At 45.4% G+C, this 27,898-nt stretch overlaps 2 protein-coding genes across 6 annotated transcripts in view; one reads left to right on the top strand and one right to left on the bottom strand.

Annotated features, from left to right (window-relative positions):
* Positions 1–397: 397 nt before the first annotated feature.
* Positions 398–8,273, top strand: gpr12 (G protein-coupled receptor 12). 2 transcript variants are annotated; one of them, XM_014159464.2, is made up of 3 exons: positions 398–751; positions 1,000–1,050; positions 1,585–8,273. In XM_014159464.2, the coding sequence occupies exons 2-3, from the start codon at positions 1,048–1,050 to the stop codon at positions 2,614–2,616; spliced, it is 1,035 nt and encodes a 344-aa protein (XP_014014939.1). In that variant the 5' UTR covers positions 398–751; positions 1,000–1,047; the 3' UTR covers positions 2,617–8,273. The 2 variants fall into 2 exon arrangements, with proteins under 2 accessions (XP_014014939.1, XP_014014941.1); XM_014159466.2 differs by lacking the exon at positions 1,000–1,050.
* Positions 8,274–8,438: 165 nt separating this feature from the next.
* wasf3b (WASP family member 3b) overlaps positions 8,439–27,898 on the bottom strand; it is a 33,448-nt gene continuing 13,988 nt past the window's right edge. For all 4 annotated transcript variants that reach the window (XM_014159460.2, XM_014159461.2, XM_014159463.2 and 1 more), the window contains 7 exons: positions 24,737–24,871; positions 22,639–22,792; positions 22,195–22,312; positions 21,909–22,090; positions 20,677–20,916; positions 19,844–20,142; positions 8,439–10,059 (listed from right to left, as the gene is read on the bottom strand). In XM_014159460.2, the coding sequence (XP_014014935.1) occupies positions 9,902–10,059; positions 19,844–20,142; positions 20,677–20,916; positions 21,909–22,090; positions 22,195–22,312; positions 22,639–22,792; positions 24,737–24,871 (1,286 nt within the window). In that variant the 3' untranslated portion in view covers positions 8,439–9,901. The remainder of the gene's footprint in view (positions 10,060–19,843; positions 20,143–20,676; positions 20,917–21,908; positions 22,091–22,194; positions 22,313–22,638; positions 22,793–24,736; positions 24,872–27,898) is intronic.

Raw genomic sequence — 27,898 nt, 5'->3', positions numbered from 1 at the left:
ACCTATAGGCATTTGTTTAATGGCTTGGTCCAACTCAGTAATATATATATATATCAGAATCACTGAGTTTCTTAAACCTTACTTCTATCAGCCAACATAGTTATTAACTGAATCAAAAAAGGAATCCAAGTCGCTTCTGAAAGATAAGATTGATATAGTGAACTGTGGAAAGAGTATATTTCCTTATTAATCACTTCAAGATCATCAGATATAGTGTAATTTACATACATTGATGTATTACTATTCCTAGTCTGCCTACTCTTCTACAAATGAAAGAAATAAGATGTGGGTTTTTTCTCACCTGTTTCCAATCCATTTGGCCTTTGAACGGATGAAGGCCCTGTGCCTTATATAACACTACTATCAGTCTCTGTCCTTGAGCAGTGGGCGCTGACAGATGAGTAGGTCCTCCTGGTATTGAGCTGTTGCTGTCTCGTCCTCCCGTAGGGGGTATTGAACAAACAGGACGCGTCTCGGAGTCTGGCCCGTTAGAGAGCAGCGCTCCCCCTTTTCCACACCCCCGCTCGCTGCACAGCCGCAGTCCACAGCAACGCTCCTGTAAAGCCTCTACTCCGCTTTCCCTGCTCTCCCTCTGTGCTTCAGTAAAGACCCATCCAGCCCCCGGTGCTACAGTGCTGCATCTTCATCTGATCGGGGCTCCGCACCTGCCGCCATCGTTATCAATAGCCTATAATGGAAATACAGCAAGGACGCACTTTTATCTAGCCTTACGCCGCACCACGGAGTCAAGGTAGGCATGTTAATAGTGGTGGATACATGGATGAATGAATGAATTAATGAATGGACGGGCGGTCTATTTGAGGAAAATTGTTAATACAATGCAACCAAGGCTATTGTTAATGCAACCTGGCGGGGTTTTGGGGAAAACCAAAGGTGATTAAATATTATTAGGCCCAATGTTGAGACTCATGAGAAGGTAAGAGAGGAGCACCACAAAGGACTAGGATGATCAAATTGTCTGTTTTGCGTTATCCTAAGCATCTACGGGTTGTGGCGGAGAAGAGGCTATCGGGACCATTTCCTCTTATGGTGGGGTGAGATACATGTACAATCGAATGTGTGCATAGCGCAAGCTGCATGTCTTTTAGGGTTCCTATTCCTACATTGTGTGGTTTTCATAATTGGGCCTAATATCAATTTATGATTGGTTATTATAGTAGGCCAATTTCGAACGAATTTATATGGAGCCTGTTGATGAGTAGTCTACACAATCTGCCACAAAACTGCTCCATACCACAATGACTATATCAAGTATAGGCAACTGTGTATTGTTCTTTCAATTCATACCAGATAGGTTACAATATATTTTAGATTATAATCAGGCTGAGTGATCTCTTGTTCCTGTATTAAAAATAAGGCATGAAATGAGCATGTGTGGGTAGAGGGATAATGTCTAGGCTACTATAGTCCTCTATGTATAAATGATCTTGTGTGAGCTCTCATCTCTGTGTGGCTTCTTAAGTTTGTGTGTGAATTTTGACATGTGTGTGTGTGTTTGGTGCATGCATCAACGTGTGTGTGTGTAACCTCTTATAACACTAGTATGTGTGTGTGTGTTTCCAGACGGGGGGCACAATGAGTGACGAATACAAGGCGTCGGTCACCCCCAGCTGGCTGACCCCTGACCCCACAGCCTGGTCCAGCAGCGGAGACGGATTCACGGACAACGCCACCTACTCACCTCTGGACTCCTTTCCCCCGGTGCCCCCTCTCCTGGTCAACCCCTGGGACATCTTGCTGTGCTCCTCAGGGACCCTCATCGCCTGTGAGAACGCCCTGGTGGTACTGGTGATCTGGCAGAACCCGTCTCTCCGAGCCCCCATGTTCCTGCTGATCGGCAGCCTGGCCCTGGCTGACCTCCTGGCTGGTCTGGGCCTGGTGCTCCACTTCACCTTGGCCTACCTGCTGAGGTCTGACTCGGCCCAGCTGCTGACTGTGGGTCTGGTGGTGGCCTCCTTCTCAGCCTCCGTCTTCAGCCTGCTGGCCATCACCATAGACCGTTACCTGTCTCTCTACTACGCCCTGACCTACAACTCAGAGCGCACCGCTGCCTTCACCTACACCATGCTGGTCCTCCTCTGGGGCCTGTCTCTCTGTCTGGGCCTACTTCCCGTCACAGGGGTGAACTGCCTGACGGAGGAGTCGACATGCAGCGTGGTGCGCCCGCTGACTAAGAACAACGTGGTGGTGCTGTCCGTATCCTTCCTCCTGCTGTTCGGCCTCATGCTGCAGCTGTACGTGCAGATCTGTAAGATCGTCATGCGCCACGCCCACCAGATAGCCTTGCAGCATCACTTCCTGTCCACCTCGCCCCACTACGTCACCACCAGGAAGGGCGTGTCCACGCTGGCCATCATCCTGGGGACGTTTGCCGCCTGCTGGATGCCCTTCACCGTCTACTCCCTGGTCGCCGACTACACGTACCCGCCTCTCTACACCTACGCCACCCTGGTGCCCGCCACCTACAACTCAGTCATCAACCCAGTGATCTACGCCTTCAGGAACCAGGAGATCCAGCAGGCTCTGTGGCTGGTGTGTTGTGGCTGTATACCGGCCAGGGTGACCCACAGCGCACGGACCCCCAGCCACGTCTGACACAGACCCAGGCCCCGGGAGGGAAGGAGAGAGGTGCCCTGGGCAGAGGAAGGCAGGCAGGCAGGGAGGCAGGCAGGCAGGCAGGGCTCATGCTGGGTCTACTGCATGGCTCTGTGTCTCCATGGCTGGGCTGTATCCAGTGAAGGATGGAAGCAGCAGCAGGAGAAGGGGAGATGGAGGGATAAGTAGAGGCAGAGACATACAGTATATATATTTGAGTATAGGGCTTTCGCCCATTGCCTGTGATGGGATTGGAGAATGGATGGCTGTGGAAGTGAGTGGTGGAGGATTTGGTACGTACCCAGGTGTACTGTAGGCCTACTGTACTACTGTCCGACCTTCTCTATCTCTGTCTTCACCGATATAATATAAAACAACATCACATGATCTGACCTGCCACCATAGGTGTACCACCCCCCCTCCACACCTTCACCCCACCGTTGGGTTTACGTGCCACGATGTGTTCTGCAGATGACTGGGAAAGGATGGTCGCATGGCGCTGCAGCAAATGTAGATTACATAGAATGATGTAGCCTACCTAGTTTTAGCCGCTTTTACTGATGCGCGTTTTTTCCTCCATAAAAAGATTGAGAGATTATTCTAGACTGTTTAAACTTGTCCCACAAGTTAAAAAGCTCGTGTGTGTGCAAAAAGACAATGTATGTGTCCCATGGACAGAGAGGGAGAGCGAGAGGAGGAGTGGAGAGGAGAGGAGGAGTTGTGGAGGGAGTGATGAGCAAGAGCAAGATGCAGACGTTTCCCTACAACGAAGCCGGGCTGCGGCTAGAGCATCTCATCTCGCTGCTGCACTCTGAACGTGCTTTGAAAGCTAAACAACCGCGAGAGGCTAAAAATAGCCCGGGCGCTCTGTGATCCGCGCGCCCTGCGTCCTCCACAGACACCGAGTAAAGAAACCAAGCCGAGGAGGAGGAGAGCGGGCGCTTATCTTCCCTTCTCTATCTCTCCCCATTTCACGTGTGAGAATGTATTATGATGTTCTGTTTGCTTTACATCCTGAGGTGACAACAGCCTCCAGAAGATAAGTACCCTGATTTCCCTACCCCTTGCGCGTGCCAAATGCCCTTAGATTATGATAAAGCCTATGGGTTTGATCTTTTTTTAATCTCCGTTTTATCCAGTCGCTTCTTCATACATAAACAGTTCAATACTCATAACTAACTCATTCTGTATTTTACGCACGTTAAGTAGGCTGACTTCTCTTGAAAGTAGAGGAGAGTGAAATGCTCCCTCTGCAGATCAAGCAGACCGTTAGACCGGCTGGGAGCTGTTGAAACGGAATGTATTGTAGGGATCCTCGCTATATGAGCCAAGTTATAATTACCACCAAGCGTGTTAACCCTATTGGTACTGTGTGGGGTGTTTGCGTCTTACGCCAGATACCCGGGTTTGCTTCCAGCTTGCTCTTTTTGCTACGTTGTTGTCAGAAGTGGGATGGCGGCCGTGGGGCCATCGGACTACACAGCCCGAGGTATATGAAGGGGCTGAGGTTAGTTCAGAGGGGGCAGTGTAGCGTTCGTTGCTATATGAGCTGTGGGTGTTTGCCTTTCACTCCAGAGACTCGGTTCGCTTCCCACTCCCTCTGTTGCATCAGTATTTTTCTATTAATTTGATCTTTTAGCCTATCCATTAGGTTATGAATATACCTGATCACTAACCATCAACCTGCATGTTGCATAGGACTTTAATGAATACCATTTCCCCTGATATTGCAACCTGGCCTCAGACCATTGTCTATTATTCTGTATGTAAATCCAAGATACTCCATTTTGTGTGTTATGTTATGTTTGGTATGGTTACATAAGACAGCCTTAACTCAAAGACAGCGAGTTGGAATCTCATCACGGACAACTTCAGCATTTTAGCTAATTATCAACTTTTCAACTACTTACTACTTTTTAGCTAATTTCCAACTACTTAGCATGTTAGCAAACCCATCATCTAATCCTAACCATAGCCCTTTTAGTTAACCCTAACCCTTTAACCTAACTCCTAAACTTAACCCTAACCTTAACCTTGACCCCTAGCCTAGCTAGAATTCGGAACATATCATACATTTAGAAAATTTGTGACATATTGTACATGTGCAAATTCATAACATATTGTACGTTTTGCATTTTCGTAACATATAAGACAAATTGTAATTCGTAACATATTATACGAAATGGGGATGGACATCCACAAAGTAATAGAGTGTTGCTTATCAATAATCTATGTGACAGACCATGGTACAATAAGTGTATTTATTTTAAATGTTTTAATCTTTGGATAACGAGAAAGGAGGAGAGCAGTGACACGTCTTGTTCTTCCAGCTATGGATGTCTCCTGCCTCCTGGATCCACTTCCTTACCATGGCTGACAAAAGCCCGTCAACACTACCCCCTGATTTAGAGCGGTTGGGTTAAATACAGAAGACACATTTCGGTTGAAGGCATTCAGACTAGGTATCCCCTTCCCTTGATCATAGCCAGCGGTGCGGACTTCACGCTGCTTGCCTAGCGAGTACCAACGATTCAGCTCAAAATGAGGCTTGAACCCGGGACCTCTGCCTTGCTAGCACACGTGACTGCCCTCCTTGACAACGTAACAACCGTTTGAACTATCGGAAAATATCTAAGCCGATAGCTCAATTTCAAGATAGCTGTGGAGTGAGCTTACGGATACATCCTTAATACATTCACCCCTTCTAAACTCGCTTCATAGCTAACAACCCGGCCTTGGAGCGGAACCCAACTGCGGATCACCGCACCACTGTTATGGACGTCGCGCTGCATGCCTAGCAAGTACCACTTCCTCCTGATTCGGCTCACACCGAGGCGCAAACCCAAGACTTCTGCTTTGCTAGCACACATGACCGCCACCGTCTTTGACAACGTACCAGCCATTTGAGCTATCGGAATATATCTAATTCGATAGCACCATCAGCGACATTTCAAGCTAGCGGGATCTTATGGTTGTTCTTAACTCTGTTACAGCATCGCCCTTCACACATTGCTTGTTGATGAGGGTCAATCGGCCCTAGGTCCTCATTCTGCCCCGTCTTATCAGCCAGCAGCAACAACGAAGTGTTAGTTACTTCATGGACCGATAGCAATACTCTGTCAGCAATAACCAATGATGTGTATAAGCCCTGGATGAATAACAGGGGCCGTTGTATTGAAGCCACCGCGCAGTCATCTTGGTACTCCCCCTCCAGTGTAAAAAATATTTAGGAAGACATAGAAATGCATTTATTGATGTCTACATTCGTTTCTGATAAGTTTATTATATTACAGACACCTTCATGCATACTTTAAAATATGTGAGCTAAACATAAAATAACATTTAAAAATACTTAAAGTATTTTTTTTTATTACTAATGTTACTTTCCCCTCTACAACAAAACAAATACTTAAATGCATGTAATTTTGTCCTTGAAAAATGTAACTGAAATACTGTAGAATTCCATTAATTCCTATGGAGGACTGCTGCTACTGGGGAGGGCCAATATGGCCGACCGGTGGCTTCAAAGCCTCTCAATGGCCAATACATAGCATCTGCAATCCAGGGTTTATACACATCATTGGCAATAACAGCCTCTTCCCAGCAGCATGACCACCTCCAGCATGATGATATACAACGACAATGAACAACAGCCCTTATCTACGATGCCTAGCAGAGTCCTTATACGACCAGGCCAAAAAGGACTCTGAACTTCCCCAATACTTGTGCCGTATGTGATTTCTCCAAATGGGAAATTAGATCTTGACTTGTGTGTTTTGTTTTTGAAAATGTGAATGGGACAGGATACTGACTGCCACCTTCCAGTATTCTGTCATTACTCATTACAATGTCACTGCCTCCTTTGATCTGAATCTACTGCTGTATTCTCTGGCTACGGTCGTCTTCAATATCTTACATTGAATGAAACCCGGACTCTGTGAGAAAATATCTCACCGGTTTTCAGTTGCATCTGCCTTTGTGAACATATTAAGTGTTTTTGAGTGTCGTAAACCTAAGTGTCTGTGAATAAGGAAAATCTTTCTGTGCATATGAGTTGCATGGCCTCTGAGTGTGTGTATGATGTGTGTATGTGTGTGTGTGTGTGTGTTTGTGATCAGAAGCACAGACCTACTGTATATCTGTCTCCATGGGGACAGTAGATCTGAGGATTTACTTTCTGCGTGACCCTTTCACCTCAGGGGAAATGGCTGCCAGTCTTCCCATCATTCTGAGAGAAGTGGCCTCATCACACAAATTCCACCAGAGGAATGACGTAGAGAAGGATAGTTCCTGATGTGTTGAAATGAATAGTGGAGGTGTGCAGCGGCTGACCCTGAGCAGTAGTGTGGGGCTAAGGCAATGACTTCACGTGACTGATGGAATAAGAGCTATCATAGAGCCTGGTATCACAGGTTCTGATGGCTCTTCACAGACCAACAAGGCCAAGAAGACAATGTCCTTTACTTTTGATGAATAATCTATTTTGTTATATTTAGTGAAAGTTTCTATATTTTTTTCTAGCGTTGTCACGCCTGAATTCTGATTTATCTAAAGTATCTTGTATTTTAATGCGCTGTAGAGCCTCTTCTGAATGTATTGGTAAATATACATTATTGTTTATTTAATATGGCAGCCTGTTGACCAATTAGATTCTGTAGATATAGCATGCATATCTTTTTATAGGGGTGTTATGACATGTATGGTGCTACCTACTCCAGGGTCCAAGGGGGACTCAGGTGCACCAATTTTGAGTGACATCACATTTTACCCCCAATTACTGTTTTCTAAAGCCTGTTTACATTTTAATCCCTAGCCCCTTCCCCCAATCCCTCCCCCTTCTTTAGGCAGATCTGCAAAGTCTGGATAGGTGAAAGCAGTATGGCGTACACTTTACTTAGCCTGTTGGAGGGCTAGGTGGAGCTGTCGCAGTACTTTCACCTATCAAAAATCTTGAGGATGTGCCGGACCAATGAGCTAAGGGCTAGGGACGGAAATGAAACCGTGCTTACCTTACTTTTGGAATGTTCTCTCATGTACAGTAATGTCAATCGTTCAAGGCTCTAGGTGAGCTTTCATAGTTGGGATAGGTGCAAACAAGGGCTTCACATTCTTGAGTAGACAAAGGAACCACTGGTGTGTGGATATGGTACTTTACTGTTTGGATAGCATATTTAATTAATGTTAAAGTATTGTGCAGTGTAATCGCACAGAAAAGTGTAATTTTGATTGTACAGAGGAATGAACATTCATGTGGTTGGAGGAGTTTCTAGTGTGACCGGTGGGGTTTCAAGAGTTGTAGGTGAATTATGTGGTTTGGTACCCCGATCCAGAGCTAAATACAAGTCTTTTAACTCCTCAATGGCTGAGAATGGGGAGGGATGCTACAGTAACAGCGTCTTGTGTAGACTCATGCGTTGTTTTAAATGTGAAATGCACTTTATGTTGTTGGACAAAAAAATGGCACAACAAACTAAGTATCTGCAAAATGAAAACTATAAATGATAATCAACATGCACTAACTGAGATATTGTAAGACGTGTGAACGTGGTGTGTATTTTTTCAAGGTGTTAGATGTAATTTTTTGTTGCTTTGGTTAGTTTACTGAATTGAGAGATGTTGTTAATTTTGTATTAAAAGAATGTGCTGTGCATTAAAAACAAGCCTGTGTTGGTTTGTTTTGTTCACTCTAGATCCACTGGCTCTGCTCCCATGGTGACGTCCTTCTAAACCGTACTGTTACCATGGAAACTGCTGTGTCACCATCAGGACCATGTTGTCTCCATGACAACGTTGCGTCAGTAAAAGAAACGCAGACAACATTGTAAATATCCATTTTCAGATTTATTCTCAAGGTCAGAGTTCAAAGGTTGCAGATTTTACAAAATGTAACCATGACAACCCTAAACCCAATCCAATCTATTTTTCAGCTTCCAAATCGTTGCTAGACATCACTAAGCGATCATAGACTCAGATGTTATTCATTAAGCTTCCTTTCACTCAGATCTCTCTGATCTCCAATCAGACGCTCTTAACACACACTCCAGCTGCGTTTCATTATCCATTCTTGAGTACCACTTAGGAGGATGCCCAGTCAATAGTCTACATCAGTCACATATATAGAGAGTTAGGCCAGGTTTTACAACAGCCCCCATGTTAGCGCCCATATAGAACTTTATTAATGAATTGTTGTGATGTAACAATACGAGAGCGCCTCTGACAATTCCCTATGAAATGACCCGCTGTAATCAAGCAAAACAGAACAGACATTTTTATTGATTAGCATTGGGGATAATGTGTATCCAAGTCAACAAATTGCACATCTGCTTTCACTGAAAACTATCAGCAGTAAACAGCACAACGTGGAAGCTTTAATTATCACTTAGCAACGGCTATTGAGGAGAAAGTGGCGCTCTATGAACGTTCAGAGAGAAGCCGCATTGGCCTAACTCTAAACATATATGTATCTGGTCTACATTGTTAGTGCGGTTGATGGAATACAGCCTCACACTCAAGTCAATCCCTCTCACACCGGTATTGTTCAGAAGGAACACAGTTGGGAAATGCTTTAAAAACATTGTCTCCTATTTGTTCCTCCTGAACGCTACCCTGACCACCGCAGTCCACTCTGACTTCTCTTCCTCCAGTTGCTATAATCTACACATTAAAAGCTTGTCGCTTCCCAGATTAACTATTAATAAGTGTTAAAGTAAAAACATTAGAAAAGAGAAGTAGATTTTCTGTCCAAGGGGAGGTTGCTATTTCTCCAAGTGACGCCCTTAAGATAGTTCCCATACATGAGATAAGTTCCCATTCGTTGGGTGCCACGACATACAGGGCTTTACTAGTGTTATTATGGATAACATATGATACAGAGACACTGTGGTCTCCTGGGGTGTATTCAAGATGCCCAGAGCGTTGCATGAGCGTTCTTAAATGTTAATGTAATAGTACTGAATTGAACGTTCGTTTGCAGTTAGTGTCTGTATAGCAGCTGAACATGACAGTATGCATCTTGAATTCACCCCTATTGTTCCAGTTCTGAATCCTTCAGCGGCTGATGCAGGAGTCTGATCTCCCAGCAGTGCTACATGTGACCAAGGATCAACCAGTTTATATACTGTACAAACATACCTACTACACGAGGGAGTGTATGAGTCTGTGTATGTGAATGTTAGCTTATGTTTATGTGTTGGTACAAATACCTTTTAGTGGTTCTTAGTTTGTGGATGTGAGCGTGCACATGTGTATGTGCCTTTCAGATTTAGAGTGAGAGTGTCTGTGTGTGTTAGTCAGACCAGTCGTTCTCCTCCAACTCGGAGTCGTCCTCGGAGTCAGAGTACTCAACGGCGATGCGTCTGGACAGGATGGTGGCCACATCGTTCCCTACAGGCTCCCTCTTAGCCTGCTGCTCCTGCTGCTCCTGTCCCTTCTTCAAATGGATACCTACAGCCAGGGAGAGACCGTTAGATACCTACAGCCAGGGAGAGACCGTTAGATACCTACAGCCAGGGAGAGAGACAGTTAGATACAGACACACTTCAACTAGATACCTACAGTCAGGGAGAGACAGTTAGATACAGACACAGCTCAACTAGATACCTACAGTCAGGGAGAGACAGTTAGATACAGACACACTTCAACTAGATACCTACAGCCAGGGAGAGACAGTTAGATACAGACACACTTCAACTAGATACCTACAGCCAGGGAGAGACAGTTAGATACAGACACACTTCAACTAGATACCTACAGTCAGGGAGAGACAGTTAGATACAGACACACTTCAACTAGATACCTACAGTCAGGGAGAGACAGTTAGATACAGACACAGCTCAACTAGATACCTACAGTCAGGGAGAGACAGTTAGATACAGACACACTTCAACTAGATACCTACAGCCAGGGAGAGACAGTTAGATACAGACACACTTCAACTAGATACCTACAGCCAGGGAGAGACAGTTAGATACAGACACACTTCAACTAGATACCTACAGCCAGGGAGAGAGACAGTTAGATACAGACACACTTCAACTAGATACCTACAGTCAGGGAGAGACAGTTAGATACAGACACACTTCAACTAGATACCTACAGTCAGGGAGAGACAGTTAGATACAGACACACTTCAACTAGATACCTACAGCCAGGGAGAGACAGTTAGATACAGACACACTTCATCTAGATACCTACAGTCAGGGAGAGACAGTTAGATACAGACACACTTCAACTAGATACCTACAGCCAGGGAGAGAGACAGTTAGATACAGACACACTTCAACTAGATACCTACAGTCAGGGAGAGAGAGAGTTAGATACAGACACACTTCAACTAGATACCTACAGCCAGGGAGAGACAGTTAGATACAGACACACTTCAACTAGATACCTACAGTCAGGGAGAGACAGTTAGATACAGACACACTTCAACTAGATACCTACAGTCAGGGAGAGAGACAGTTAGATACAGACACACTTCAACTAGATACCTACAGTCAGGGGAGAGACAGTTAGATACAGACACACTTCAACTAGATACCTACAGTCAGGGAGAGAGACAGATACAGACACACTTCAACTAGATACCTACAGTCAGGGAGAGACAGTTAGATACAGACACACTTCAACTAGATACCTACAGCCAGGGAGAGAGACAGATACAGACACACTTCAACTAGATACCTACAGTCAGGGAGAGACAGTTAGATACAGACACACTTCAACTAGATACCTACAGCCAGGGAGAGACCGTTAGATACAGACACACTTCAACTAGATACCTACAGTCAGGGAGAGACAGTTAGATACAGACACACTTCAACTAGATACCTACAGTCAGGGAGAGAGACAGATAGATACAGACACAGCTCAACTAGATACCTACAGCCAGGGAGAGACCGTTAGATACAGACACACTTCAACTAGATACCTACAGCCAGGGAGAGAGACAGTTAGATACAGACACACTTCAACTAGATACCTACAGCCAGGGAGAGACAGTTAGATACAGACACACTTCAACTAGATACCTACAGTCAGGGAGAGAGACAGTTAGATACAGACACACTTCAACTAGATACCTACAGCCAGGAGAGAGAGAGTTAGATACAGACACACTTCAACTAGATACCTACAGCCAGGAGAGAGACAGTTAGATACAGACACACTTCAACTAGATACCTACAGCCAGGGAGAGACAGTTAGATACAGACACACTTCAACTAGATACCTACAGTCAGGGAGAGAGACAGTTAGATACAGACACACTTCAACTAGATACCTACAGCCAGGGAGAGACAGTTAGTACAGACACACTTCAACTAGATACCTACAGCCAGGGAGAGAGACAGTTAGATACAGACACACTTCAAATAGATACCTACAGCCAGGGAGAGACAGTTAGATACAGACACACTTCAACTAGATACCTACAGCCAGGGAGAGACAGTTAGATACAGACACACTTCAACTAGATACCTACAGTCAGGGAGAGAGACAGTTAGATACAGACACACTTCAACTAGATACCTACAGTCAGGGAGAGAGACAGTTAGATACAGACACACTTCAACTAGATACCTACAGCCAGGGAGAGAGACAGTTAGATACAGACACAGCTCAACTAGATACCTACAGCCAGGGAGAGACAGTTAGATACAGACACACTTCAACTAGATACCTACAGTCAGGGAGAGACAGTTAGATACAGACACACTTCAACTAGATACCTACAGTCAGGGAGAGAGAGTTAGATACAGACACACTTCAACTAGATACCTACAGCCAGGGAGAGAGACAGTTAGATACAGACACACTTCAACTAGATACCTACAGTCAGGGAGAGACAGTTAGATACAGACACACTTCAACTAGATACCTACAGCCAGGGAGAGACAGTTAGATACAGACACACTTCAACTAGATACCTACAGTCAGGGAGAGAGACAGTTAGATACAGACACACTTCAACTAGATACCTACAGCCAGGGAGAGACAGTTAGATACAGACACACTTCAACTAGATACCTACAGCCAGGGAGAGACAGTTAGATACAGACACACTTCAACTAGATACCTACAGTCAGGGAGAGACAGTTAGATACAGACACACTTCAACTAGATACCTACAGTCAGGGAGAGAGACAGTTAGATACAGACACACTTCAACTAGATACCTACAGCCAGGGAGAGACAGTTAGATACAGACACACTTCAACTAGATACCTACAGCCAGGGAGAGAGACGTTAGATACAGACACACTTCAACTAGATACCTACAGCCAGGGAGAGACAGTTAGATACAGACACACTTCAACTAGATACCTACAGCCAGGGAGAGACCGAGATACAGACACACTTCAACTAGATACCTACAGTCAGGAGAGAGACAGTTAGATACAGACACACTTCAACTAGATACCTACAGCCAAAGAGAGACCGTTAGATACAGACACACTTCAACTAGATACCTACAGCCAGGGAGAGAGACAGTTAGATACAGACACACTTCAACTAGATACCTACAGCCAGGGAGAGACCGTTAGATACAGACACACTTCAACTAGATACCTACAGTCAGGGAGAGAGACAGTTAGATACAGACACACTTCAACTAGATACCTACAGCCAGGGAGAGAGACAGATACAGACACACTTCAACTAGATACCTACAGTCAGGGAGAGAGACAGTTAGATACAGACACACTTCAACTAGATACCTACAGCCAGGGAGAGACAGTTACAGACACACTTCAACTAGATACCTACAGCCAGGGAGAGAGACAGTTAGATACAGACACACTTCAACTAGATACCTACAGCCAGGGAGAGACAGTTAGATACAGACACACTTCAACTAGATACCTACAGCCAGGGAGAGAGACAGATACAGACACACTTCAACTAGATACCTACAGTAAGGGAGAGAGACAGTTAGATACAGACACACTTCAACTAGATACCTACAGCCAAAGAGAGACCGTTAGATACAGACACACTTCAACTAGATACCTACAGCCAGGGAGAGAGACAGTTAGATACAGACACACTTCAACTAGATACCTACAGCCAGGGAGAGACAGTTAGATACAGACACACTTCAACTAGATACCTACAGTCAGGGAGAGACAGTTAGATACAGACACACTTCAACTAGATACCTACAGCCAGGGAGAGAGAGAGTTAGATACAGACACACTTCAACTAGATACCTACAGCCAGGGAGAGACAGTTAGATACAGACACACTTCAACTAGATACCTACAGTCAGGGAGAGACAGTTAGATACAGACACACTTCAACTAGATACCTACAGTCAGGGAGAGAGACAGTTAGATACAGACACACTTCAACTAGATACCTACAGTCAGGGAGAGACAGTTAGATACAGACACACTTCAACTAGATACCTACAGTCAGGGAGAGACAGTTAGATACAGACACACTTCAACTAGATACCTACAGCCAGGGAGAGACAGTTAGATACAGACACACTTCAACTAGATACCTACAGTCAGGGAGAGAGACAAGATACAGACACACTTCAACTAGATACCTACAGCCAGGGGAGCGACAGTTAGATACAGACACACTTCAACTAGATACCTACAGCCAGGGGAGAGACAGTTAGATACAGACACACTTCAACTAGATACCTACAGTCAGGGAGAGACAGTTAGACACAGACACACTTCAACTAGATACCTACAGTCAGGGAGAGACAGTTAGATACAGACACACTTCAACTAGATACCTACAGTCAGGGAGAGAGACAGTTAGATACAGACACACTTCAACTAGATACCTACAGTCAGGGAGAGACAGTTAGACACAGACACACTTCAACTAGATACCTACAGTCAGGGAGAGAGACAGTTAGATACAGACACACTTCAACTAGATACCTACAGCCAGGGAGAGACAGTTAGATACAGACACACTTCAACTAGATACCTACAGTCAGGGAGAGACAGTTAGATACAGACACACTTCAACTAGATACCTACAGTCAGGGAGAGAGAGAGTTAGATACAGACACACTTCAACTAGATACCTACAGTCAGGGAGAGACAGTTAGATACAGACACACTTCAACTAGATACCTACAGCCAGGGAGAGACAGTTAGATACAGACACACTTCAACTAGATACCTACAGCCAGGGAGAGACAGTTAGATACAGACACACTTCAACTAGATACCTACAGTCAGGGAGAGAGACAGTTAGATACAGACACACTTCAACTAGATACCTACAGTCAGGGAGAGACAGTTAGATACAGACACACTTCAACTAGATACCTACAGCCAGGGAGAGACAGTTAGATACAGACACACTTCAACTAGATACCTACAGCCAGGGAGAGAGACAGTTAGATACAGACACACTTCAACTAGATACCTACAGCCAGGGAGAGACAGTTAGATACAGACACAGCTCAACTAGATACCTACAGTCAGGGAGAGAGACAGTTAGATACAGACACACTTCAACTAGATACCTACAGTAAGGGAGAGAGACAGTTAGATACAGACACACTTCAACTAGATACCTACAGTCAGGGAGAGACAGTTAGATACAGACACACTTCAACTAGATACCTACAGCCAGGGAGAGACAGTTAGATACAGACACACTTCAACTAGATACCTACAGCCAGGGAGAGACAGTTAGATACAGACACACTTCAACTAGATACCTACAGCCAGGGAGAGAGACAGTTAGATACAGACACACTTCAACTAGATACCTACAGTCAGGGAGAGACAGTTAGATACAGACACACTTCAACTAGATACCTACAGCCAGGGAGAGAGAGAGTTAGATACAGACACACTTCAACTAGATACCTACAGCCAGGGAGAGACAGTTAGATACAGACACACTTCAACTAGATACCTACAGCCAGGGAGAGACAGTTAGATACAGACACACTTCAACTAGATACCTACAGCCAGGGGAGAGAGACAGTTAGATACAGACACACTTCAACTAGATACCTACAGCCAGGGAGAGACACTTAGATACAGACACACTTCAACTAGATACCTACAGCCAGGGAGAGACAGTTAGATACAGACACACTTCAACTAGATACCTACAGTCAGGGAGAGAGACAGTTAGATACAGACACACTTCAACTAGATACCTACAGTCAGGGAGAGACAGTTAGATACAGACACACTTCAACTAGATACCTACAGCCAGGGAGAGACAGTTAGATACAGACACACTTCAACTAGATACCTACAGCCAGGGAGAGACAGTTAGATACAGACACACTTCATCTAGATACCTACAGCCAGGGAGAGACAGTTAGATACAGACACACTTCAACTAGATACCTACAGCCAGGGAGAGACCGTTAGATACAGACACACTTCAACTAGATACCTACAGTCAGGGAGAGAGACAGTTAGATACAGACACACTTCAACTAGATACCTACAGCCAGGGAGAGAGACAGTTAGATACAGACACAGCTCAACTAGATACCTACAGTCAGGGAGAGACAGTTAGATACAGACACACTTCAACTAGATACCTACAGTCAGGGAGAGACAGTTAGATACAGACACACTTCAACTAGATACCTACAGTCAGGGAGAGACAGTTAGATACAGACACACTTCAACTAGATACCTACAGCCAGGGAGAGAGACAGTTAGATACAGACACACTTCAACTAGATACCTACAGTCAGGGAGAGACAGTTAGATACAGACACACTTCAACTAGATACCTACAGCCAGGGAGAGACAGTTAGATACAGACACACTTCAACTAGATACCTACAGTCAGGGAGAGAGACAGTTAGATACAGACACACTTCAACTAGATACCTACAGCCAGGGAGAGAGACAGATACAGACACACTTCAACTAGATACCTACAGCCAGGGAGAGACAGTTAGATACAGACACACTTCAACTAGATACCTACAGCCAGGGAGAGAGACAGATACAGACACACTTCAACTAGATACCTACAGTCAGGGAGAGAGACAGTTAGATACAGACACACTTCAACTAGATACCTACAGCCAGGGAGAGACCGTTAGATACAGACACACTTCAACTAGATACCTACAGTCAGGGAGAGAGACAGTTAGATACAGACACACTTCAACTAGATACCTACAGCCAGGGAGAGAGACAGATACAGACACACTTCAACTAGATACCTACAGTCAGGGAGAGAGACAGTTAGATACAGACACACTTCAACTAGATACCTACAGCCAGGGAGAGACAGTTACAGACACACTTCAACTAGATACCTACAGCCAGGGAGAGAGACAGTTAGATACAGACACACTTCAACTAGATACCTACAGCCAGGGAGAGACAGTTAGATACAGACACACTTCAACTAGATACCTACAGCCAGGGAGAGAGACAGATACAGACACACTTCAACTAGATACCTACAGTAAGGGAGAGAGACAGTTAGATACAGACACACTTCAACTAGATACCTACAGCCAAAGAGAGACAGTTAGATACAGACACACTTCAACTAGATACCTACAGCCAGGGAGAGAGACAGTTAGATACAGACACACTTCAACTAGATACCTACAGCCAGGGAGAGAGACAGTTAGATACAGACACACTTCAACTAGATACCTACAGCCAGGGAGAGACAGTTAGATACAGACACACTTCAACTAGATACCTACAGTCAGGGAGAGACAGTTAGATACAGACACACTTCAACTAGATACCTACAGCCAGGGAGAGAGAGAGTTAGATACAGACACACTTCAACTAGATACCTACAGCCAGGGAGAGACAGTTAGATACAGACACACTTCAACTAGATACCTACAGCCAGGGAGAGACAGTTAGATACAGACACACTTCAACTAGATACCTACAGTCAGGGAGAGAGACAGTTAGATACAGACACACTTCAACTAGATACCTACAGTCAGGGAGAGAGACAGTTAGATACAGACACACTTCAACTAGATACCTACAGTCAGGGAGAGACAGTTAGATACAGACACACTTCAACTAGATACCTACAGCCAGGGAGAGACAGTTAGATACAGACACACTTCAACTAGATACCTACAGTCAGGGAGAGAGACAGTTAGATACAGACACACTTCAACTAGATACCTACAGTCAGGGAGAGACAGTTAGATACAGACACACTTCAACTAGATACCTACAGCCAGGGAGAGAGACAGTTAGATACAGACACACTTCAACTAGATACCTACAGTCAGGGAGAGACAGTTAGATACAGACACACTTCAACTAGATACCTACAGCCAGGGAGAGAGAGAGTTAGATACAGACACACTTCAACTAGATACCTACAGCCAGGGAGAGACAGTTAGATACAGACACACTTCAACTAGATACCTACAGTCAGGGAGAGACAGTTAGATACAGACACACTTCAACTAGATACCTACAGTCAGGGAGAGAGACAGTTAGATACAGACACACTTCAACTAGATACCTACAGCCAGGGAGAGACAGTTAGATACAGACACACTTCAACTAGATACCTACAGTCAGGGAGAGACCGTTAGATACAGACACACTTCAACTAGATACCTACAGTCAGGGAGAGACAGTTAGATACAGACACACTTCAACTAGATACCTACAGTCAGGGAGAGAGACAGTTAGATACAGACACACTTCAACTAGATACCTACAGTCAGGGAGAGAGACAGATAGATACAGACACAGCTCAACTAGATACCTACAGCCAGGGAGAGAGAGAGTTAGATACAGACACACTTCAACTAGATACCTACAGCCAGGGAGAGAGACAGATACAGACACACTTCAACTAGATACCTACAGCCAGGGAGAGAGACCGTTAGATACAGACACACTTCAACTAGATACCTACAGTCAGGGAGAGACAGTTAGATACAGACACACTTCAACTAGATACCTACAGTCAGGGAGAGAGACAGTTAGATACAGACACACTTCAACTAGATACCTACAGCCAGGGAGAGAGACAGTTAGATACAGACACAGCTCAACTAGATACCTACAGCCAGGGAGAGAGAGAGTTAGATACAGACACACTTCAACTAGATACCTACAGTCAGGGAGAGACAGTTAGATACAGACACAGCTCAACTAGATACCTACAGTCAGGGAGAGACAGTTAGATACAGACACACTTCAACTAGATACCTACAGCCAGGGAGAGAGAGAGTTAGATACAGACACACTTCAACTAGATACCTACAGTCAGGGAGAGACAGTTAGATACAGACACACTTCAACTAGATACCTACAGCCAGGGAGAGACAGTTAGATACAGACACACTTCAACTAGATACCTACAGTCAGGGAGAGACAGTTAGATACAGACACAGCTCAACTAGATACCTACAGCCAGGGAGAGACAGTTAGATACAGACACACTTCAACTAGATACCTACAGTCAGGGAGAGAGACAGATACAGACACAGCTCAACTAGATACCTACAGTCAGGGAGAGAGACAGTTAGATACAGACACACTTCAACTAGATACCTACAGCCAGGGAGAGAGACAGTTAGATACAGACACACTTCAACTAGATACCTACAGCCAGGGAGAGAGACAGTTAGATACAGACACACTTCAACTAGATACCTACAGCCAGGGAGAGACAGTTAGATACAGACACACTTCAACTAGATACCTACAGCCAGGGAGAGAGACAGTTAGATACAGACACACTTCAACTAGATACCTACAGTCAGGGAGAGACAGTTAGATACAGACACACTTCAACTAGATACCTACAGCCAGGGAGAGAGAGAGTTAGATACAGACACACTTCAACTAGATACCTACAGCCAGGGAGAGACAGTTAGATACAGACACACTTCAACTAGATACCTACAGCCAGGGAGAGACAGTTAGATACAGACACACTTCAACTAGATACCTACAGCCAGGGAGAGAGACAGACAGACACAGCCAGCCAGCCAGTAAGTCAGACAGAAAAGGCATGGCCCAGGGCCCCAGGTGAGTGCAGTTTTCTAATTTTAGGCCATTCCATTGGTCCAAAAGTGAAATATCCACCCACCCGGGGCACCAGGCGATGCAAAACGTATTAGCCCATAGTCTAGTCTAGACAAGACAAGACAAGACAAGACAAGACAAGACAAGACCTGACCTGACCTGACCTGACCTGACCTGACTGACTAGCCCTGCTACAGAGACAGAGAGGGTTAGATGGAGAGACACACTCTTACCCATGCGTATGGCAGCCAGCAGATCACTACGAGCATCATTAACAGGCTGGGCAATGTGGGGCACGGAGGACATCTTGGGAGTGGTAGAGTAGGAGGAGCCTGGAGGAGGGGGCGGAGGTATAGGGGGAGGTGGAGTCACCAGGGACCCAGTGAGTGGTGGTGGGGTCGGAGCATAGCCACCGGCTGATCCCACTGGTCCTGGAGGAGGAAGTGGTCCTCCGGGGGGCATGGCAAAGGCAGATTGTGCTGATGGCATGAGAGGTGTGGGAGGAGGGCCGTTTCCATATCCCTCCATCATACTGAAAGAGAGAGGGAGAGAAGGTAGAGAGGAAGAGAGGGAGAGAGGGAGAGAGAGAGAGAGAGAAAGAAGGGACAAAGTGAGACCGTGGCCATGAAGCATTATACTGTATTAATCATCATAACCATTTCAGAAATAGAAAGTATCTTGTTTATCTGCCTCTCCACAAAAACATCTGACTTATAGCGATGTCATACTAACATCCGAAGAAGAATGAATAACAGGATGCCATTATTTGCACAGAGTTTATAGGGGAGTTGTGCCAAGACCAAGGCAGTTGAGTGAACCAGCGCTGTACTCGGTTTGTTTGTGTGACAGTATAACCCTAAAGCTTAGTCCCAGAGAGAGTTAAGCCTGTTGTTCGTCATCAGATCAGATTTCCCCTGACAAGACTCACCCAAACCCAAGAGTGACAACAGAAGAGTGCACATGGATTTGTCTGTGTGCACGTTTTAATGTTTATTTGAGTGTGCATTTACACATCTGTCTGTCTGACAGGATGTTTATGTATGTGTGTGTCTGTGCACTTGCTGACCTGTAGTCCACAGGTGGCAGAGATCCGTTCATGTTCTCAGTGGGTGGGGGAGGGGGTGGAGCATCGTGGGGGCGACCCAGGGAGGCTCCCCTATAGTCCTTGTCCAGAGTGGCATGTCCCTGGGCAGCCAGCTGAGCAGCCAGGAGACTCGGGGGTGGGCCGGAGTATGTGAAGGCATGACCAGCATGGCTGGTTGAGTTAGGGTAGTGGTGTTGGTCCATGTGATCAGGCCCAAGACCCCTAGGAGAGAGAAAACGTTACTGCACGGCCAGCAGGGGGAATAAGAGGACTGTCAATTCTCCCTGAACAGCAGAGGGAGACGAAACTATCACAGCACTGGGAAAACACCTTATGAAGTGGGTAATCATCTATACAGAAAAGTAATTATTCCATACTTTTTTACATTTCATACATTATGTTATAAATGCAAATGTATCATGTGTAAACTTTTCATTGACCTCATCTCATCATATGTATGCAAGTGTGTGTGTGTTTGGACTGACCTCATCTCAGGGGACAGTGATCCCTCGGAGGTGGGCCCCTGGTGGAGCGAGTGTGTGTGGACTGACCTCATCTCAGGGGACAGTGATCCCTCCGGAGGTGGGCCCCTGGTGGAGCGAGTGTGTGTGGACTGACCTCATCTCAGGGGTCAGTGATCCCTCGGAGGTGGGCCCCTGGTGGAGCGAGTGTGTGTGGACTGACCTCATCTCAGGGGACAGTGATCCCTCCGGAGGTGGGCCCCTGGTGGAGCGAGTGTGTGTGGACTGACCTCATCTCAGGGGACAGTGATCCCTCGGAGGTGGGCCCCTGGTGGAGCGAGTGTGTGTGGACTGACCTCATCTCAGGGGACAGTGATCCCTCGGAGTTGGGCCCCTGGTGGAGCGAGTGTGTGTGGACTGACCTCATCTCAGGGGACAGTGATCCCTCGGAGGTGGGCCCCTGGTGGAGCGAGTGTGTGTGGACTGACCTCATCTCAGGGGATAGTGATCCCTCCGGAGGTGGGCCCCTGGTGGAGCGAGTGTGTGTGGACTGACCTCATCTCAGGGGACAGTGATCCCTTGGAGGTGGGCCCCTGGTGGAGCGAGTGTGTGTGGACTGACCTCATCTCAGGGGACAGTGATCCCTCAGAGGTGGGCCCCTGGTGGAGCGAGTGTGTGTGGACTGACCTCATCTCAGGGGACAGTGATCCCTCGGAGGTGGGCCCCTGGTGGAGCGAGTGTGTGTGGACTGACCTCATCTCAGGGGACAGTGATCCCTCGGAGGTGGGCCCCTGGTGGAGCGAGTGTGTGTGGCGGTGGTCTGGCCTCAGCTCCTTATCCAGGGCCAACATATTCCACTCCTGACGACGGTTCCGAGCCTTACGCACCTTCTTCACCTCCCTTTGCAACGTTCCGTCCACACAACGCTTCTGCTCCTGAAGGAGAGACATATTAGTGGAGAAAGGGAGGAAGAGAAAGGTGGAGACAAAGAGAAGGAGGAAGAGATAAAGAAAGAAAGATAGAGAACTTTAGACTTTACTTTGTTCTTCCTCTTCTCCTTCCTCTTGTCCTCTGTGTCCTGCAGCATTGTTTCTCTCCACAGGTCGAAGAAGTAGGAGGGGTCAGTGTAGAACTTCAGCCCCTCCTTGTGGTCATCCCTACAGGGTCAAAGGGCAAACACGGCTCAGGGTTTATGGGAAATGAAGTCCACAACATTCCATTATGAGACTCTGGGTTTACGCCACAGGAAGTTGGTGGCACCTTAATTGGGGAGAACGGGCTCGTGGTAATGACTGGAACAGAATTAGTGGAATGGTATCAAATACATCAAACACACGGTTTGAAGGTGTTGATGCCATTCCAATTGCTCTGTTCCGGACATTATTATGACCCGTCCTCCCCCCAGCAGCCTCCTGTGGTATACACTGCCCTGGGTAGTAGAGAGGTTAGACCGATCATAGAAAGGGAGGGGGAGATAACCCACCTATATTTGGAAAGGATGTTGAGAGGTGGAGGTTTATCACTCAGGTTGTACATCTCCTTGACAGGAATGGGAACGCTCCTCGTGGACACCACCTGCTGGTCCTGGGCAGTACTGCTCTTAAATGCCTTCTTCATGTTAATGTCCTGCAGAGAGACTGAGGACAGAGAGAGATGACAAACGGAGAAAAAGAGCGCGAGAGAATAAACAAGAGAAAGAGGGCGAGCGGGAGGGAGGACAAACAGAGAGAGAGGGACCAAGAGAAAGAGAGGGTTAGGGAGATATGGGAGAAAAGAGAGGGGGGCAGACAGGGTGTGAGAAAAGTATTTCTACGGTGTATTCGGAAAGTATTCAGACTCCTTCCCTTTTCCACATTTTGTTACATTACAGCCTTACTCTGATTTTTTTTTAATTCTCATGAATCCACACACAATACCCCATAATGACAGTGAAAACAGGTTTTTACACATTTTTGTATTAAAAATGTAAAAACAGAAACACCTTATTTACATAAGTATTCAGATGCTTTGCTATGAGACTCAAAATTTAGCTCAGGTGAATCCTGTTTCCATTGATCATCCTTGAGATGTTTCTACAACTTGATTGGAGTCCACCTGTGGTAAATTCAATTGATTGGACATGCTTTGGAAAGGCACACACCTGTCCAAAAAAAAATTTATGAAATGAATTGAATTGAAATGTATGCGTTCACTACTGTAAGTCGCTCTGGATAAGAGCGTCTGCTAAATGACTAAAATGTAAAAAATTTCTATATAAGGCCCCACAGTTGACAGTGCATGTCAGAGCAAAAACCAAGCCATGAGGTCGAACGAATTGTCTGTAAACCTCCTAGACAGGATTACGTCAAGGCACAGATCTGGGGAAGGGTACCAAAAACCGTCTGCAGCATTGAAGGTCCCCAAGAACACAGTGGCCTCCATCATTCTTCAATGATAGAAGTTTGGAACCACCAAGACTCTTCCTAGAGCTGGCTGCCGGGCCAAACTGAGCAATCGGGGAAGGAGGGCCTTGGTCAGGGAGGGGACCAAGAACCCGATGGTCACTCTGACAGAGCTCCTCTGTGGAGATGGTTGTCCTTCTGGAAGGTTCTCCCATCTCTGCAGCACTCCGCCAATCAGGCCTTTATTGTAGCGTGGCCAGACGGAAGCCACTCCTCAGTAAAAGGCACATGACAGCCCACTTGGAGTTTGCCAAAAGGCACCTAAAGGACACTCAGACCATGAGAAATAAGATTCTCTGGTCTGATGAAATCAAGACTGAACTTTTTGGCCTGAATGCAAAGGAGGAAACCTGACACCATCCCTACGGTGAAGCATGGTGGTGGCAGCATCATGCTGTGGGGATATTTTTCAGTGGCAGGGATTGGGAGACTAGTCAGGATCGATGGAAAGATGAACGGAGCAAAGTACAGAGAGGTCCTTGATGAAAACCTGCTCCAGAGCGCTCAGGACCTCAGACTGGGGCGAAGGTTCACCTTCCAACAGGACAACGACCCTAAGTAGAGCCAAGACAACGCAGGAATGGCTTTTGGACAAGTCTCTGAATGTCCTTGAGTGGCCCAGCCAGAGACAGGACATGAACCCGATTGATCATTTCAGGAGAGACCTGAAAATAGCTGTGTAGCGACGCTCCCCATCCAACCTGACAGAGCTTGAGAGGATCTGCAGAGAAGAATGGGAGAAAATCCCCAAAGACAGGTCTGCCAAGCTTGTAGCGTCATCCCGAAGAAGACTTGAGGCTGTAATAGCTGCTTCAACAAAGTATTGAGTAAAGAGTCTGAATACTTATGGAAATGTAATATTTCTAAAAACCTGTTTTTGTTTTGTCATTATGGGGTATTGTGTGTAGATTCATGAGGGGGGGAAAAAAAACAATTGAATACAATTTCGAATACGGCTGCAATGTAACACAATGTGGACTAAGTCAAGGGGTGTGAACACTTTCCGAATGCACTGTACATCCTCAGTTTCAGCACTTTTTCCACACCTGACTTAACTCACTCATGCAAAGGACCTCACATCCCTGTGGCAACCAGTAATGACACCACTTCCTGTTTCTTGTGACCTCTAACCCGTCTCACCTTCCTCCACAGTGGAGTCCAGCTGGGTGACCTTGACAGCCAGACGGTCGATGCGGTCCTGCAGGGAGTTGGCTCTCAGGTAGAATGTGTTGGCCTCGTTGAACAGCTCTCCGAAGATGTCCTCCGCATGTTCACCTGCAGTACAAGAGTAGACAGATGGATCATGTGGTTAACATGACATTCTGGTGTACTAAATTATGCATACAGTATGCAGAACACTGAGGAAACTATAGAGCAACTGTTCTGTTTATGACGACAGTAGGCAGATTTTAACAGGACCAAGCAACAACCAGACAACGGGAGACACAGCCATTGCTAAAGACAGCAATTACATTAAAGCCAGACTGGTAGGAGCAATCCATTGAGATGGACTTGACGAATGGGAATATCAAAAGGCACATTTCTACTGTTCTTCTGTTAACAAACTGAACTCACAAATAGACCAGGGCATCACTGTCATGTGAGGTCCTAGAGGAAAAATACAAACAATCAATCTTTGCAAGAGCATGTCTGTTTAGATCAGGCGTCAAAATGTTTAACACTAACTTTTGTGTCAGAGGCACGCACGCACGCACAGGATGACCACTGGACAAATATTTAGAGGAAGAAAAGGAGGTTTCAGAATGAGGTCCGATCCCTCTATGGTTCTGACATTGTCACAAACACACAGGACCTACTGCATCAACATACGCACATACGTGCTCCCACACACAGCTCCTGTTCCCAGTACCGTCTCTCCAGTCCTTGGTGCCCAGTCATTTATACAAGAGATATGGATATAATGACGAGATGCTTATAGACGTAGGATCTTAATATGATCTCCTGCAACAGGGTGAACTTTCCTGCAATGCAAGAATTGTAAAACTTGTAGTGTATTTGAGGTTTAAAAAGGCCTTTGAAGTTCGTAATTTCCACTTTGAAATTTCAGACTTGATTTTCCCTTTACGTAAAATGTACCAACCCCTACAAAAATGTCCATTAATTATGATCCCTATAATACTTCACATTTCCTGTTCCTGCAGGTTTATTTTCCTGCTGTAGAAAAATGGCTCAAATTAAGATCCTACATCTGTATGTCTCCGCCCTAACAATGGGATCAGTTGTCCACAGAGCGGAACAGCGGGTTGTCAATCTCCTGCCTAGTCCTTTTTGGATTGGTAGATACATCTCGTTATATATAAAAAAAATATTTAAAAGAATATTCTATGAGGGGTGTTGATGTCAACTGCCTGTGTTCAATGGAGTGTGAGAAGCTATGCTAGCCTCATGATTATGCATATACCTTCTCAAATTTCAATAGGGACAACTCCGATATAAAGTCTTCTTTCTCAAAGTTGCCGGGATGTCACGTGAATCACACTTAGCAGTACATTGGTAACAACCTAAGCATTACCAAACTTCTATTAGATCAAATCAGCCTCAAGTATCAAAATAGCAATCCATGGTTATCTTGACTAAATTCAACACTGTCTCATTGCCCCCCATTAAGAAACTCCTCACTTGCTTAATAATGAATGATCTGCTTAACCTGGACAGATTTGGGCAGGGATGGGGCTCTAGCTTAGACTCCTTCTTTGTTTATATTTAACCCACACAGCTGCTGCTGAAAGGACACTCCCACCACAGGAACAATCACAATGGCAGAGATGTTTGTTGGATGAGTCTTGTACTGGAGGCAGAACTGAGCGATTTCTACTAGATGGGCCAGCTGCAAAGTCAAAATTGGCTAAATTGTAAAAATTCATGAAAAGATATTGCCTTTTGGTCTTAATTTATTTTTTAACTTAACATTTATTTAACTAGGCAAGTCAGTTAAGAACAAATTCTTACTTACAATGACGGCCTACCCCAGCCAAACCCGGACGACGCTGGGCCAATGGATAAATCTTGTTATATACTGGGGCGGCAGGTAGCCTAGTGGTTAGAGTGTTGGACTAGTAACCGAAAGGTTGCAAGATTGAATCCCCAAGCTGACAAGGTAAAAATCTGTCGTTCTGCTCCTGAACAAGGCAGTTAACCCACTGTTCCTAGGCCATCATTGAAAATAAGAATTTGTTCTTAACTGACTTGCCTAGTTAAATAAAGGTAAAATAAAAATAAAATTGTGCGCTGCCCTATGGGACCCCCAATGCCGGCAAAATATGATACAGCCTGGATTCGAACCAGGGACTGTAGTGACGCCTCTTGCACTGCGATGCAGTCCCTTAGACCGCTGCGTCACTAATTAGGTTTAGCAGTGTGGTTAAAATTTGATTTAATGTGATCACTCTGCTTAGCTGCCTCCAGTACATGAGTCTTCCCAAAAAATGCTAAACTGCAATGACAGAGAAAGAGAGAGAATACCTGACCACTGTGACTGACCCAAACTTAAGGAAAGCTTTGACTATGTACAGACTCAGTAAGCATAGCCTTGCTATTGAGAAAGGCCGCCGTAAGCAGACCTGGCTCTCAAGAGAAGACAGGCTATGTGCACACCGCCCACAAAATGAGGTGGAAACTGAGTTTCACTTCCTAACCTTCTGCCAAATGTATTACCATATTAGAGATACATATTTCCATCAGATCACACAAACTCCCATATCTATTGGGTGAAATACCAGTGTGCCATCATAGCAGCAATATTTGTGACCTGTTGCCACAAGAAAAGGGCAACCAGAGAAGACCAAACACCATTGTAAATACAACCCATTTCCTTTTTTACTATTTCCACATATTAGGCAATTTGAAATGTCTTTATTATTTTGGAACTTTTGTGAGTGTAATGTTTACTGTAACATGTTTTATTTCACTTTTGTTTATTATCTATTTCACTTGCTTTGGCAATGTAAACATATGTTTCCCATGCCAATAAAGCCCTTAAATTAAATGGAATTAAAATTGTCTTGCATGAGCAACACAAATAAAGCAATAAAGGGGAGTTGAGAGAGAGATCCAGAGGGTGGTTGGATACTGGGCATAAGAGAGGAAAGTACATCTTTAAATATTTCACAGGACATTATATGGGTGGTGTCATGGGTTATTCAGGCAATAACCACTTAAGTCACAGTAACTCTGTTTAATGCTGTTGTATTTAAGCACACACCAGTGGTGTGTGGATGCCAAGTGAAGCCAGGCTTCCCCCCAAAATAGTCTCTGCTCTGCGTGTTCTGCTCTACTCTGCGT

Source organism: Salmo salar, chromosome ssa19 (assembly GCF_905237065.1).
Source record: "Salmo salar chromosome ssa19, Ssal_v3.1, whole genome shotgun sequence".
Lineage (NCBI taxonomy): Eukaryota > Metazoa > Chordata > Actinopteri > Salmoniformes > Salmonidae > Salmo > Salmo salar.
The sequence above is the reverse complement of the archived record's forward strand: the minus strand, read 5'-3'. Positions and strand labels throughout refer to the sequence as shown.